Genomic DNA, 15,653 nt, shown 5'->3' on the forward strand with positions numbered 1-15,653 from the left:
CCTCGCATTTTTCTCTCATAAACTGTCGTCAGCCGAGTCCCGTTACAGCACGTTTGGTCGTGAACTGCTCGCTATTTACCTATCCATCCGTCACTTCCGACACTTACTGGAAGGTCGCGAATTTCATGTATATACGGATCACAAACCATTGACTTCAGCACTAAAAGCTACACCGGACAAATATTCTCCGCGTGAAATTCGCCATTTGGACTACATTTCGCAGTTCACCAACGACATTCGACACGTCTCAGGTCGGGATAACATAGTTGCCGATACCTTGTCAAGGCCGGCAGTAGATTCGCTACACCGTACGCCCGGCATTGATCTCAATCGCATGGCGGAACTTCAAAAAAAGGAATTAGCTTCGACGCCACTGAGTTCGAAGTCATCCCTGAAGATACAACCGATGCCGCTACAAACCGCACCAGGAACTATAGACTGTGATACTGGGACAGTTAATCCAAGACCCCTAGTCCCACCCTCCATGCGTCGGCAAGTTTTCGAGTCATTACATAATGTTTCGCATCCAAGTATACGTTCAACGCTTAAACTCATCTCTCAGCGTTTCATATGGCCGGAAATGAACAAAGACATACGTGAATGGACTAAGACCTGCCTAGCATGTCAGCGTTCTAAGGTTATTCGGCATACACGATCACTCGTAGGAACTTTCGCTGCTCCTGACAGTAGATTCGATCACGTACACTTGAAACCAAATTGCACGAAATTAGCGAATATTCACTCATTCGCAAACTAATTTGGTTTTTTCTCATAATTAGACGACGTTGATCATGAGGATTACGAGAAATTTTTTCTTAGGTTGTCCGTCTCTCCGAAACGCGTTCACCTTTTTAATCCAGCTGAATTTGTTTGTTTTTTTGCAAAACTGAGTGTTGTAATAATGCGTACATCGATCAATCTACTCGTTGTGCTCTGGGAACTTATAAAGCAGTTGAATTATACGAATGAAAATAAGGACAAAAATTCCACCGACCAGTTCTGTACCCACGGTCCCTATAAACACTCACACCCGACTCACCAGAACCCATTTCATGCACTAATACTCTGATTATATACCGAACTGATCCCCGGGAACAACACTGCGATTGAAGCGCCTTCTCAAGTCTGCGTAGAAGCATTCGTATCTTGCGTAAAGCAAACCGGGTTTGGACAAATCTTGACCAGGGGCTGGATTCAGGTGGAAGCCAGCCAAAGATACTCCTGATCGCCTGGTTTTGTTACAACCAGACAATCAACTGGAGAAAGTGAAATGCCCAGCGTAAAATGATCACGGCAATGGAAAAAGCTAAATTATTTGGAAAACGGAATTACCGAAGATGCTTCCAGTGGTCCGCGTATCGTCGCTTCAAACAAGAATTGCAGAGAGGCCGCACTGGAGGGACAAGAAGCGCGCAGCAATAGACAGTCCGCTGGCTCCAACTGGATTGAATCGGAAAGATGAGCGCGTTGTTCAGAAGCGGACTCCCGAACTGCATCTGCGTAACATATAAGTGAGGCCGGAAAAAGGCAGCTAGCAGTATACATCAAATCGACGAGTAACCGGCGATCCAGAACTGGGGACGGAGGGTACTCGGGAATTCCAGTAGATTCACAGTAAGGACACATGCAGTGCAGTGTTACTGAGAAACTCTCAGTATGGTTGTCGGGAACAATATGTTCTGCGAAAACAGAAGAGAACATCCAGAAACGGTGTAATGGGGTAGTAAGGCAACAGCCTAGTCATAGAAAGGGATAACAATGAGCTTATCTAGAAGGTCATATACAGCTGAAACTTACACCTATTAATATCAGTAATGGCACAAGTCCAGAAGTAGCAAACAGTTAATTGAACCAAATAGTGCATTGTCATACCGTATAGTACTTATGTTTTTGTACCAAGCTGTGACAATTTCCGTTTGTTTCCTGTGGTTGGCTGGAGTAGTAGTTCACCTAAACCCGTCACAAGGTGTGTGAACTGAGTTATGCAGTTTCGAACCACATTACCGCCAATAGCAATCCCGTACGTTCGTTTGCTGCATAGTTCTATTGCCGGTGGTTCTTTTCCTTGAAGGATGACGAAGAGTGAATGTTCCGTATTGGTCAACGGACTGTGTAGTAAGCGATTATCTTCTCTTATCAAGATTAAAACAGCAGTAGTGTGCACGTTCAATCTTTTACCCTTGGTTCATTAAAAAACAGCTTGGTTTGATCTGGTTGTGCACTAAACTGAAGCACATATTTATCCATTGTCCCCACCCACATCGCTGGCTTACGTATCGCTTCGTCTGATAAATCCAGCGAACTGGCGACCAGTGGATAAACGGTTCGATGAACTGCAGGCCCAAGAAGTGAGAGCCCGACTAAATGAAGGGTGATGGATTTATGGAAACTAACTGGTCGGTTGGAGATTCATACATTAGTGGGAGTTTATCGTAAAAACATGGGAGCTTCAATAAAAGAGAAATAGTTAGGCTGTAGCACCCTTCCGGTGCCTAACTGCCATGTCGCCCGAAGGTTGCAGGAGGGCTGGGATACTGCCGGGTTGCCCAAGCACAGACAGGGGAAGTCGAGAGGCAGAGGTCGGATTCGAACCACAGACCTTCCAGCCAGTAGATTAGCGCTCTGACCACTTGGGTAATCTCGTCCCGAGGAGCTTGAAGACTGCAAGATTGTGCTCGTTCATGTAGGTATAGATGCTGAGACTGGATCCTACATGGCATACAAGCTGAAAAGAGCTATCCCATCCAGTTGAGGCGGACAAGGACTATGCACTACAACGATCCCCTGTTACACGGTTGTGACGGGTTTGGTGACCCTACAAACTTTCATGCATCGGTTAGCCTGAATTGCTACGAACGAAAAGAGCGGCGCAAAATATTTCGGAAGAGCACTTTAACTCGACATTTCTTCTAGAACTAAAGAACTAGAGGAAGATCCCATTCGAAGCACGGCTAATTTATAGGAAAATGCATCCGGACAAAGACGTGTTACGTGATTGTATTGGATACGTTGTCGTCGCTGCTTGCTACATAACCCGTAGGAAACAAGAATTGAGCTACTGACTGTCAAATTACAAAAAAACAATGGATGACAGGTATACCAGAAAATGGCTTTATACTCCATTCAATTTCTGGTTTGATACGGATAAACCAAACACAGAGGAATGGGTGTTTCGGTCGATCAGCAGCCAGGGTAAGAGTAGTCGTATTGTTTTTTGCAAACATTTTCTGTTTGTCTGCACAAAACTAGCAGAAACAGGAGTAGGCATTGGGATAGTTTCTAGTTTCTTGGGCAAGTAAGAAAGCTGTGGTCACCTGATTCCGTCGCGGGGGGATCTAGTAACTAAACAACTAGGAAACATGTAAGAACATGGGATTTCGTGAGGTTAAAGCCGCAGAACCTTTGTTCTGAGCACAACTTCGGAATCTGTGTTGTTCCACGTAGGCTGTTCGATGGACTCTTGTACATGCCTGATAAGCTTCAAAAGCCATTCTTAGGGAAATTCGGTGAGTTCAGGATGATTGGTGCGCCAGTGCGAAAAGGCATAGAGTTCTGGTATCAAACTCGACGTCCTGATGTTTGTGAGCCGGTGTACATCAGTCACATCACAAACCCATCCGTAGCTTGTGAGCCGCGTTTACTACTACACCCTCAGTGTTTTGAGTAGCATAAAGAACATCATGAAAACTACACCACAGGGCAAATCCTCTGAACGAATGAGCAACAATGCATCGAATAAATAAACAGCTGAAGCAACTTACCTAATACCAGCAAAGACGGGATCGTATAGCGAATAACCATCTTCAGATGGTTGGCGCAAGTCGACGGTGCGCTGGGTTTTGCGGAAAGATTCTGTTGGCTGCGCAGCCAGAACTCCTGGGCTTTGCACAAATAGATTTTTAACATGGAGATTGGTAGTAGTATTGTAGGTAGGGTTTCGTGGGTGGAACATTGGAAACGAGTCAAGATGTCGGATGTTGAATTGGTGGGTCGTTCATTCGTCAACGGTGGTATGATGTCCAGTATGGGGGAACTCGACGGAGCAACTGGCAAATTTGCGTTGCATGATTCGATTATCTAAAATAATAAATAGTAAAAAACAAATAATATCAACAAGGGACAACTACGATCGTCAGCGTGTCATAAGTGACCATTAGGTTGTTTAATAGATTTCGAGGACCGGTTAGCACCGATCCAAGCAATCTTACTTCCTAGGTAAACAAAAAATCTCCTTCAGTAAAAAACCCAACCAATCCGCTACTTTCCTGGTATTTACCTTGATGAGTTGAAGCTAGCCAGGCTCACCCAACCTGAGGAAACAGAAATAAGAGTGACGGGTCTGAATGCTAGAATGATAAGAGGCTTTTGTTGCCATTGTGAAATCGTAACGACGCATCCAATTTCAGTCCTGGTGGTTCTTATCATCCGGTGCAAGGAGAGGACACATGTATTTGCACATAACAAACTAGGTTCCTAGGTCGTTTAGTGTATTTGATACAGGCAGAGATATCATTGGTTGGAGGATAACCAAACTAATATTCGACGCAAACAAACTCAAGATCGCGCATGGGAACATCATGGATCACAGATAAAGTACACTGTCTGCCGAACAGATGAGCGATCGGTCAGCTGCCTAATACGTAGGGAAGATTGTGTTCGAACTTAGTTCTTTCTCAATCACTCGTCACCCGGTACTGCTATCAGAAGAAACACATATCCCTTCTCTTCGATTGTGGCTTATTTTGAGCGTTGTATACGCGGTCTGAAACGTGTCTCCCGGTAGGAACCGTAGCTATGAATATTTCAAAGGTCTTGCCTGATTTGTCTTGTTCATGTTCTTGAAGGAGCGATGATTTTATTTGCATTTGCTTACGCCTTCATCTGAAGAGTAAAGATTTCGAGCGACAATTAGCAGTATGTCAGTACCAGGATTCAATTCGATTAACAGGAGTTAGTTAGTTGACAAGCAACAACACTCACAGCAACGCCATAGCGGAACACTGGTGTTTCACTGCTGTATAAACAAGTCAGTGTGTTTGAATAGGATAGGGTGAGGGACTTACTACAAACAACCGAGTTATCTGCCTACATCTTCAACACTCAGCAAGGCAATCTGGATAGAAACTCATGGCACGAGCGCCACTGAAATCTGTTCAGCTCTAGGTTTCCGGCACTCTGAATTAGGTACGGAAAACAACGCTGATCTCGGCGGGCAGTAATTCGGTATGCGTAACAGATAGCCAAGCCAACTTAGCCTGCAAGTCTGGATGCATTCTTTGAGTGAAGTACCGTTTGCTTCACCGAAGACACGTCTTCTGAGCACCTACTGTGAATTCGTTGGTTCCATCCGATTCCACTTACAGTTCTGAGACACCGGCAACTAAAGACCTTAAGATGTTTCAGATCCTCTACCGGTGTGGCGAAGTCCACATTGGCGTGCTGTTCGCGTGCGTTCAATAAACTATCAAGCGTTAGGTCTGTGGACAGTGTATTCCAAGAAAGGAATCTGCACGGCACACTCACACCCGGGCAAACAATTACCTATCAAACATGGTGGATTGTGTCAAGCCCCGGTGCAGGCCAAAACGACTATTATTCCCGGCCAAAACGGGATTCCACTGAACCAAAGTCTATGGTCAATCAATGTAAATCCGCTCCGGAATGCGAAAACGCAACCGTCTACGCACAGCTGCGTAGACACGTAAAACAGTGTTTGAACCAAGAAGCTTTTCCAGCTATTCTAGATATGAATATCACTGATCTTCATCTTTTCGAACTAAACTGCATGAGCATCTCGCACTACTATATGGCAGTCACATGTGTCCTGGAATTTAAGTATATCTCTCTCCTGTAACACGCTGTGCGCGTTATCAAGGCAGAAAATAAAGCCCCGTCGAGCGGCATCAAAAACCTAGAGGTGAACAGAATTCGATATGACAAAAAAGAGATGAACGATGTTACGAAAGGCAGCGAAGCAACAGTATTATCTCGTGCTGCCGTCATTGGTGATTGATGATGATGAAGAGGAAACCATAATGGAATGGAATGTAGTCTGATGAATTTGAGATAACCTATTTGACACGAGCGGCCAAACCTAGCATCCCAAGGAAGTCTATACTTATATACCTATAACTCTAAATAGGGCACAGTCCTGGACCATCGCGGCTGGACGATATTTTCATGAGGCGGAAATAAAACTTTTATATCACTGTCAACAGAAGGACAGAACTCGAAAAAGTGAAGAACTGACCGCAATGGCTAACTCTGACATCCGGCTCGTGTCTGAAGACTTCAATGCCTCCATCAGAATATTGCCCAACAAACGACGTTTTGCTCGTTTGGACGATTTTATGACCAGTTCGTCTTCATGTGGTAGTTCACAATTGTCCAGATTGCTCTCTTCAGATTCCAGTGGCGGTGGACCGTGAAAGTCATTCAACTCTTTACAGGCAACTAGGTCTTTTACAGGTACCACAGTGACCTGAAGGTGAGATCAAATGCATGATTAAGGTAAACATTGGGGAAATGAGAACTTTGTCCATGTTTGAAACTATGGGAGTGTGGGACTTGCAAGTTGTTTTTTTGATATAAAAAGAAGTCGGTTAAAAGCGTGAAAATATGGTTATGATAAGGGCTACTTAGCACGCAGTCGCTATTTCATGCGTTTCAAGTCTTCCAGCTGTACCACCTTTTCTGTGCCTAGCTGCCATGCCACCCGAATGGAGGCACGAGGGATGGGATAATGCCAGGTTCTCCAAGCCTAGACAGGGGAAGTCGAGATGCAGAGGTCGGGTTTGAACCAGGGACCTTCTGGTCAGTAAATTCGCGCTCTAACCACTTGGTGCGTCTCGCCCTAACCGTGGATTTTACACCCAGCGAATTGTCCAGAAATCTTTCCGAAATCCTGGAAATTTGCTCTAGAATAACTTTGTACATCGGTGTCTCCTTACGAGAAAACTCAGGAGAAATCAACTTTCCGGTGGCTAGTACGCACTCAGAAAAATTATAATCTGTCTCCAAAACACCTTAGAGAAAAGCTACCCAGGAAATGCCAATATCGGTTTGAATTAAGGAAAAATCTTACTTTTCGGTAGTGGTGTCTCTTTAGCACACAGCCATGAAATAAAATCGTCCAGTTGTAGCAGCCTTTAGGAACTTAACTGTAATGCCACCAGAAGGAAACACAAGGGCTGGGATACTGTCAAGTTGCCCAAGCCTAGATAAGAGGAGTTCAGAGGCAGAAGTCGGATTCGAACCACGGACCTTCCGGTCAGTAAATTCGCACTCTAACCACTGAACCATCTCGCCCTTAGCACAGCCGTCACGCAACTTGTATGCGGCCTGAAGTTACCGGAGTAGCCGGGACATTAGGGGTAAAGTCGAGTCACAAGGTATCATGTGTACTGCACCGAAGTCCGATGAGCTCAAGATAGAGGGTTAATGTGAACGAAAAACGACTGAAGTGGCCAAGAGGCCAGTGAGAATGCTGGTTTGAAAGAAAAGGATGCCCACAATCGTCATACTAATTAGGTCTATTGACATTAAGAAACCAGAGAGACACTGCATGTCAGTAAAGAAGGCAAAGTGCACGAACCTCGCGGCCGCACTCCACAATGGACTGAAGTTGACGAATGCAGGAGGCTATCATATCCGACGGCGTGATCAGATAGAGTTGACACATCAGCAAAACCGCTCGGATTTTCAAGTCTGACAGTCCTGTGGATGCAGACTCACTAATCTCGTTTTCTTTGCTTTTCGAAAGCTCCGCTAGATTGATGAGGTTCAAACAATTGCGAACCAGACGCAGTGCGTCTAACAAATTTTCTGCCTCGTCTGCGAACATATTTTCAGCTTCGTTGGTGTCTACACGGCCTGAAAGCCTTCTTGTCCATCTGGACTGGTATTCTTTCCAACGGCGTTCCGCCAGCCGATAACACAGGGTGGCGACAGGTAGGATAAAGGGATTTGTGTCTGGTGAAGAAATAATAGGGTACTGACGATGAAACGAGCAGCTGAAGACAAAAACGTTGATAACCAAACGAAACAATGGAGCGACAACGCAGTTTCTATCGAAGCGAAGCTGTATTGCGTTAAACATGTAGTAAATCTGGTTACCGCTCTCTGACCAGCGATAAAAGTTTGTTAGACCCTTGAAGTGTCGATTACGTGATATAGAAACACATATATACATATTGGGGGAATTAGACCCTTGTCAAAGGCATGTCAATGGATAACGTCCGATGAGAACTATGACGTTTCCGGTACATGGTCCCAGAGTCATATATTAATGTCTGTTGCTGTAATATTTATATAGTACATTACCAACTCACGAGCCTGATGATACTCTAGTTCGTTTTGGCTATGTTTAGCGTACAGAAGATCGCAGAACATATCAAGGGTCAGAAGAGGGTTACATCGAATATCTGTATACAGAAGATTCAAGAGTGGACAACCTCATTTCTAAGTTACAAAACAACGAACGCATCACTGTTTGTCCAGTAAGTGAGCTGCAAATTGACGGGTTACAAGTGATCCAGAGAAGCTTGAAAAAACTGTCAATAGCCAGCAGTCCAGCTTGACGATGGTTCCACAATGGTCTATCTAGGTTCAACCCGGCATCACAAAAAACTGCCCGACCAGTCAGATCGCATTCTCCCTGGACGAGATGACCCAAGTGGTTAGAGCGCGAATTTACTGACCGGAAGGTCCGTGGTTCGAATCCGACCTCCGCCTCTCGACTTCCCCTGTCTAGGCTTGGGCAACCTGGCAGTATCCCAGCCCTCGTGCTTCCTTCGGGTGGCACGGTAGCTAGGCACCAAAAGGGTGCTACAGCTGAAGGCTTTCTTTTTTTCCTTCTAACTCCATATTTTTGCAGCTGGTGACGACGCTAGTATCCGTCACTCTATGTTCTATCCGTCACGGACAAGGAGAACAATTTCGGTACGAGAGTGACTAAGTCCCGGATCATGCATGTTTAGTAGATTTCTCCCGTTCCCCGCCTTGACTCACCACCCCTACTTCACTGTATTTTAGCAGACCAACTGGGTGTAAACTGATTGTTTGCTCCGCTGCTTCCCTACAAAAGCTGTCCTAGAACAATTACAAAGGTTCACTTCTATGGATAGGGAACAAAAGATGGTTGGGCGCTATGAAAGGAAAAAGTATACCCTATTGTTCGTCTCCACAAATCGAATACGACTACGGCGGGTTATTTAATAGAATTCTGACTTGAGATAGGATCTGGATGGTCATACTGATGAGGCTTGGTCCATGTCTTTGCTCTCCTTATTCCAACACAAAGCTCCTCAACTGAAGACGAGTAACATATTAGCCTAATGAAATCGCTCACCATATATGCGGATAAAGAACAGGATTGACACATCTCATTCGACTACGGTACATACCTCCTTCACTTTAAAGTCTCTCGCAATCACATTAGACAGTCCTGGGACTATTTTACAGGCGTATCGAAATGGATACGATAGCCACTTCATCGTCTCTCGAAATGAAATTAAGTTGTCCTAGGGAAGAACAGATTCTGCCAACCCATTAGCGATTCCGAATCGCACGCTGTTACTGGAATATTAAAGCATCGCCAAGCACATTCACGCGTCCTTCATTTATAAATTCAATGCATGGCTGACTCCACTCATCACCTTCAGGTTGATTGGGTAGTGTGTCATCAGCTGGATAGTGGGATTGTCACTGAGTACAACTCGGCGACAACACATGAAATTCTGGTGTCGAATACGCCCTACTAGAAGATGGTTAGCATGGTATCAGGCTAGTCTTGAAATCAACATCCCCTAGATGAATTTTTATCCACTATCGGAAAAAAAACAAAGGACCCCGAGTTAATTTAGAACCGTAGGACCAAAACAGTGAGCGATTTCAGATACCCACAGATGAGAAGAAAGATGACGAAAAGAAGCGTACCAGCAACAGTAGAATTCACTCCCAGCGAAGAACATCTCATGGCACAAAGCAAGGATAGATTTTCGAACCAAACTCAGGACTTATCAAACTAAAATCAGCGCTGTTCTGACGCAGAAGTGGCGTCCTTTGTCTGTAAGGTAGGAGCTATTTCATTGTTCGACCAGGAATTCTGAGGGTAGAGTAGTACGGTCAACCAAATGGGGATGCCTTGAGTTCAGCTCAGTTACTAAGTTAATAAAACGCCCATCAAGATGCAGTGGTTCCAGACGTTATAACTTTGTTCACCGAAAATAAGGAGAACAAGGGAATGAGGAGGCGATGGCCCAATCAGCTCATTGAGTAGAAAGGTTCTGTTTGTCCGATATGGAAGGGCTTATGATCAACGCAATGAAGGTGATAGCTTTGATCAAGAGACAGCAGAGACAGCAACATCAGTGTTGACACTGATGCTTCACTGTTGTACAACCGTAAAATTCATCTACTCATATTTTAACCCTCAGGGTGAAAACAAGGGAAAAATAGTGGGTGAGGGAGGCGACCTGGTGCTGGCCTATATCAAACATTCTGAGGTGTCTGAACCCCAGGCGTTCAATCGGACAATGTGGAAGGAAAATAACAGTGCGAACGCCACTAACATTGATCATCCGCTAATTCTTGCAATGTCTCCAGCCAAGCGTAGTGGGAGGGGGGTCACGACGACCCCATCGAACAACACCCAAACTCTTCTTTATCTTTTCCACACCCTTCTGTTATACGATGTTCACCTTGCGGTTTCCGTCATTGTGAAGAAGGCACGGATGACAACACTTGACTAGGTAGGCAAAGTTCCGGCATTCGTACTACATGACCCAGACACCGAATTTAATGGTAGTGGATGTTTTCCGCAATTATAGTACCTGCTATATAACCGAATACCCGTTTCCTAATAACCCCGTTACAAATCCGTCGACGCCATCCAAAAGTAGCGACGCTTCTGAGGTATCGGTGGTCAAAAGCCCAAGAGTCACGTCTCGCAGCCATACAACACAGCCCTTACGGTAGCCTGGTACACGCGACCCTTAAGATCTAGCGATATGCCTTTTTGACGCTACAAGTGACGCAAACTAGCAAACGTGATTCAAGCCTTTGAGATTCATGCACTGAATTCATCAGGCACCTTTCCGTCAGAGATAATACAACTACTGAGATATGTAAAATTTCCCACAACCTCCATGATTCTCCTCGAATAGTAAGGGGCATCTTCAGAGAGGAGGGAAGAGGAGGGGAAGAGGAGAGAAGAGACGGTACTTACCAACGCCATTGGGCTTTCATGCTTCGCTTCTAGACCACCGACTGATCGTCCCTGGGTGATCTACCTTTGACACAGGGTTGGGTGAGGAGGGATCAACGAGGCAAACGGTCCACTGACAGATCAAATACACGGTCTAACTAATGTAACCGGTGGATTGGGACAGGCTTATTTATCTAGGGGGAACGACCGTCGCCGAAAACCATTTGGCGAACTTTGGTATTGCTGATCTCGTGTTCCCACCAGACTCTGGTAATGCTTTGGGGGCACCGACGGTCAAACGCCGAGTCATCGAAGGTCTTCCACAGGCAGCGGAAACGCTTGTGATTGATATAGTAGGACAGATTGGACCGCGGCGCTGGACAACCTATCCTAGGTGGTCAAGCTGATGTCATATTGACACCACAATTATTGTAGGTTAGGAAACGCTGCCCTGATCTATCCGATTCGGGAAGAGACTTCTTTGAACAGACCGCCGGCACTTATGCAGCTGTCCAGGTGCACAAACCTATCTACTGCATCGATCGGTTCTCCTGCAAGCCCGAGGTTTTGGTTTGATCCCACCAAGTTTGGAAGGAGCACTTTACACCTTACATGTTCGAAACGCCTACCGAGCTGTTTGATGGAATATGTAGGCTACTTAAAATAGTGTGCATTTTAAGGGAGTGATCCAAGAGTAATGTCGTCGGCGTACTCAATATCCGTGACTGATAGTATTTCAATCCCTGAGTTGCTAGAGTCAGGTAAATAAAATTCAAGCAACACATCGATCACGATTTCGAAGAGGAAGAGCCATAGAGGGCATCCTTTAGTGACACGACTGGATTTGGTGAATTTAGGGGGGAATTTGCAGTAGACACTACGCGCCTACGGGAGGGGGGCACTTAAGCCTTTATAGGGGACAGGAATTGGAAGACCCACCATCCCCGGAAAGTCGCACAGTTTCTAACGATCAAAGGAGTCAAAAGCAGATCGTGAAATACGGTCTTTGTTGGTCGCGAGGAGGAGTACCACAATCCTAACACTTGCCGCAAGGTGAAGATACGGTCGATGCAACCCCGGTTGGGGCGAAAACCAACTTGATTCTCGCGAAACCTGACTTTCCCGATGACGCATCAACCTGGGGAGGATAATGCCAGAAAGAATCTTGGAAGCTATAGCCACCGGACTGATGTCCCGATGGTTTTTGTATGTTCTTGAAACCACTTTGAATAAGGCAATCAAAATTCTTTGAAATTTTTCCCAATTTCAGATATTTTGAAATAGGGTTAGCCACGACGGACTTGTCATCTGCTTTGAAGTGCAAACCATCGGCCGAAATGCTTTGTTGTGCTGAAACAATAAAAAGGCATGCGAAATTTACGCCGACGGTGGCGGACTGATGTCCATTCAACTAGGGTTCATTTGGTACTTCCAAAGAGTAAGTTGATGGGGCACAGCTGTAAGGATTTTTAAGGCGTTTAGCCAATCGCTCCAGACAACGTTTCTGTGAATGGGTTGAGGTACCATCTTTTAACTAACACCAACCCTCCTCGGATCAGTTGGTCGGATTTTCTCGAACGGGGCACGACTGTTCTGCGATCCAAAAAACTTGGGCCAATGGTGACTCATGAGGCAACCAGCGGAATACATCGAGCAACATAGAATAAGGCGGTTTAGATATATCCTCCAAAGTGAAATAAGCTAGTGAATTAGTCTCCCTGAAAACTCTGCAGCAGTTTGAGTGTCGTCCTGAAAGTTTGCTACGAACATGCCCGTTATGAGTGCAGTATGATTTCATTGTTGGGGGCAGAAAACCATTGCAATTAGTTCAATAACTGGCCAGCGATCATGGTGAACAGCAGTAAGTGACTTCTAAGTAACTGGTTAGTGCAATCACAAGAATTACCTACCGCGAATTGATTCAAGCAATAACTCTTTAATCGATGGTAAGCAAACCCTGTCGTGGCTATAATGTAACACCACACCTTCCGTTCATCCTTTTATCTGAAGTTGTCCTCCTGAACTTACCGCAGTTGAACCCGATACAAAGCAACTCCAGGTGTACGGAAAACAGCGGTATGAAACGTAACAGGTGTTCAGGAGGAGGGTAAAACCCGAATGACAAGAAAACGAATTTAAGGTTTCGTTCTAAGCACCATCAAACGTTACAACACATTATGGTACCTAATCGCGATTGAATTTTCCTCCCTGTGTGATGCATTGCACTTAACTGAGGTCACACACAATTCGGCTTGTTATACCCAAACAGTCCGTTGCACATAAATGCGATTTAAGTGAGCAATATAACAGAGGAGGGATGAGACTGAAACAAGTTGCAAAACGGACCTTAAAATGGGATGACCAAGTGACCAGAGTCACTGAGAAGGATGGTTCAGTAGCGCAGCCAGTGGCGTTTCAATCGAACCTGTTGCTTGGGATACAACACTAATCTTAATTCATACCCTACCATGATTGTACTTACACACATTCAACATCGGACTATTGTTCAGCACTGTCTGTGGCGTACCCTCCCTATTCCAGAGGTGAATAAAACTGTGACAATTACATACATGACAGCTTGGTGCGTGGGCTTAGCATACGCACAAAAACAAAGTTTGAAGGGAAGCGAACCTCCAAAGTTACCACGAAGCCGATCATCACCTAGTGTCTGGAGTGCATCCACAATACCTGAAGTCGACTAGGAAGTTTTTTCGCCATATGGGCTTCACCAGGAGTTGCTGGAAAAAAAGAGGACAACATGAGCTGGAACTCACTTGATTCGTCTTGCGACCCGTGGCCTGGGACAGCGTCTTTGTTACATAACGTCGTCAAATCGTACAATTTGACTACATCCAAACCTGGTTCCTTGACAAGCCAGTATGTGTGCCCCTCTTGCGTCGCGTTCCGTTTGAGAAACATAACCAAGTTTTGTACAGTGCGATAGACCTGTTCGGTTTCGAAGCCTGTAACAGCTGGGAGATCACAAGTTTTGTAGATTTCATATTCTTGCATTACGATGCCTTCACGATGGTAGCACATCACAACCTCCGGTACTTCGTTAAGTATGTTCTCTAGCCACATATCAACGCCGGTCAACACGTTGATGCTCTCATGCATTGGGCTAAGCTTCAAGCTGATACATGGGTGTGTTGGTGTCCCAAAAATGGCCAGATCAGAACCAACAAGGAAACTTAGGTCTTGCAACTGCCACTTAGCTTTGTGAAGATACTCATCCGGATTTGCTGTCCACGCCTGTTTCCCGCAGCCAGCATTATCTAGACGAGACCGAAACCCCACAGACCGGTTCAAGTTGTCATCGTGTCGGGGGGACTCAATGAGACGAGATGGAGAGGGTGAAGATCCGCTTGATGTGTTTGATGTATCCCGTTGGGTGACAGCGTGGCGTCCGAAACCAAGACATTCTGGGGAAGAATCAGGAGGCGGGAGGCTTTTCCGGACAACCTCGTTCCCATAAGACAAACTTGCAATCGTTCTTTGCAGGTCCAAATGAGGAGAATGACCGACACTAGTGTGAACCGGTAAAAAATTATTCCAAAGGAGCTTACGTGTGGTACAGGAATTTGATGTACAAGTCCCGGAGAATCAAAGAACTGCGCGAAAAAGCCTCAGAACAGAGATAAAAGTTCTTCTTCATTAGAAATTTACGTAACCAATACCATTCAGGCTGAAGTAACAAGAATGGAGCTCAATGGAACGCAATGGAAGTCAACTTACTGATTGTTCGCCAGCGAGTAGGAATGAATCTATGTTAAACTCATCCAGAATCCAGGTGTTGCCAATTCGATGAACCATGATGGAAGTGCGCTGGTTTGAATCCAGGGTGAGTTTGGCCAACAGTTTGAGACCCTAACGACATAGTGTAAAAAACTGAAAAACACTTACACGAATGCCCGTAATAACATCCACCTCATTTAGACAAGACAGATACCGATTGGCCATTGTGAAGCTAAATAGCGTTTGGTGAATTGATCCACAAATCCAACCTGGAGAGTGGAGACTTGAGAGCATCCGACATGGTTGCGTGAAAAATAAGTTTCTCGATGTATGAACGTTTGTTCAGATAGTTTTGGGGCATTCTATGGATATCGAAACCCTGATGAAGAGTGGCGATGTCACTCAATTGGCCGTGCTTCATGAGAAGTATAGACTTTTCCATGCTTCCAGAATCTACATCAAGTCCTGTTGCGTTGGATCCACTTTTATTTTCCATCGTAAAAGAAGAAGGTCCACGAACAAAGGACTGGAAACAATAAGACATATAGAGTTGGCGTGTGGGCAAAACTTCGCAGAACAAACAGGGGAACGCCGGCGTGACCTCCGTTGCAACAAAGTTTATATAGATCAAAAGGGAACGTAAGTTTCTGATAAAATAAGCGCTTCGGGCCCACTACTAACCCACACTTCTGTTGCGGCTAGTGGCATCACA

General features: G+C 45.2%; 1 protein-coding gene across 1 annotated transcript in view; it reads right to left on the reverse strand.

Moving 5' to 3' along the window:
- The window catches only part of T265_03326 (hypothetical protein), a gene marked incomplete at both ends in the record, with an annotated part of 23,908 nt that extends 8,742 nt beyond the window's left edge, over positions 1–15,166 (reverse strand). Inside the window, 8 exons of the mRNA XM_009167787.1 lie at positions 1,333–1,679; positions 3,762–4,077; positions 6,251–6,481; positions 7,595–7,971; positions 13,981–14,732; positions 14,773–14,891; positions 14,942–15,073; positions 15,110–15,166. Coding sequence (XP_009166051.1) covers positions 1,333–1,679; positions 3,762–4,077; positions 6,251–6,481; positions 7,595–7,971; positions 13,981–14,732; positions 14,773–14,891; positions 14,942–15,073; positions 15,110–15,166 — 2,331 coding nt within the window. The remainder of the gene's footprint in view (positions 1–1,332; positions 1,680–3,761; positions 4,078–6,250; positions 6,482–7,594; positions 7,972–13,980; positions 14,733–14,772; positions 14,892–14,941; positions 15,074–15,109) is intronic.
- Between the last annotated feature and the right edge of the window lie 487 nt (positions 15,167–15,653).

The sequence above is a fragment of the Opisthorchis viverrini genome (assembly GCF_000715545.1).
Source record: "Opisthorchis viverrini unplaced genomic scaffold opera_v5_46, whole genome shotgun sequence".
In the NCBI taxonomy this organism is placed as follows: domain Eukaryota; kingdom Metazoa; phylum Platyhelminthes; class Trematoda; order Opisthorchiida; family Opisthorchiidae; genus Opisthorchis; species Opisthorchis viverrini.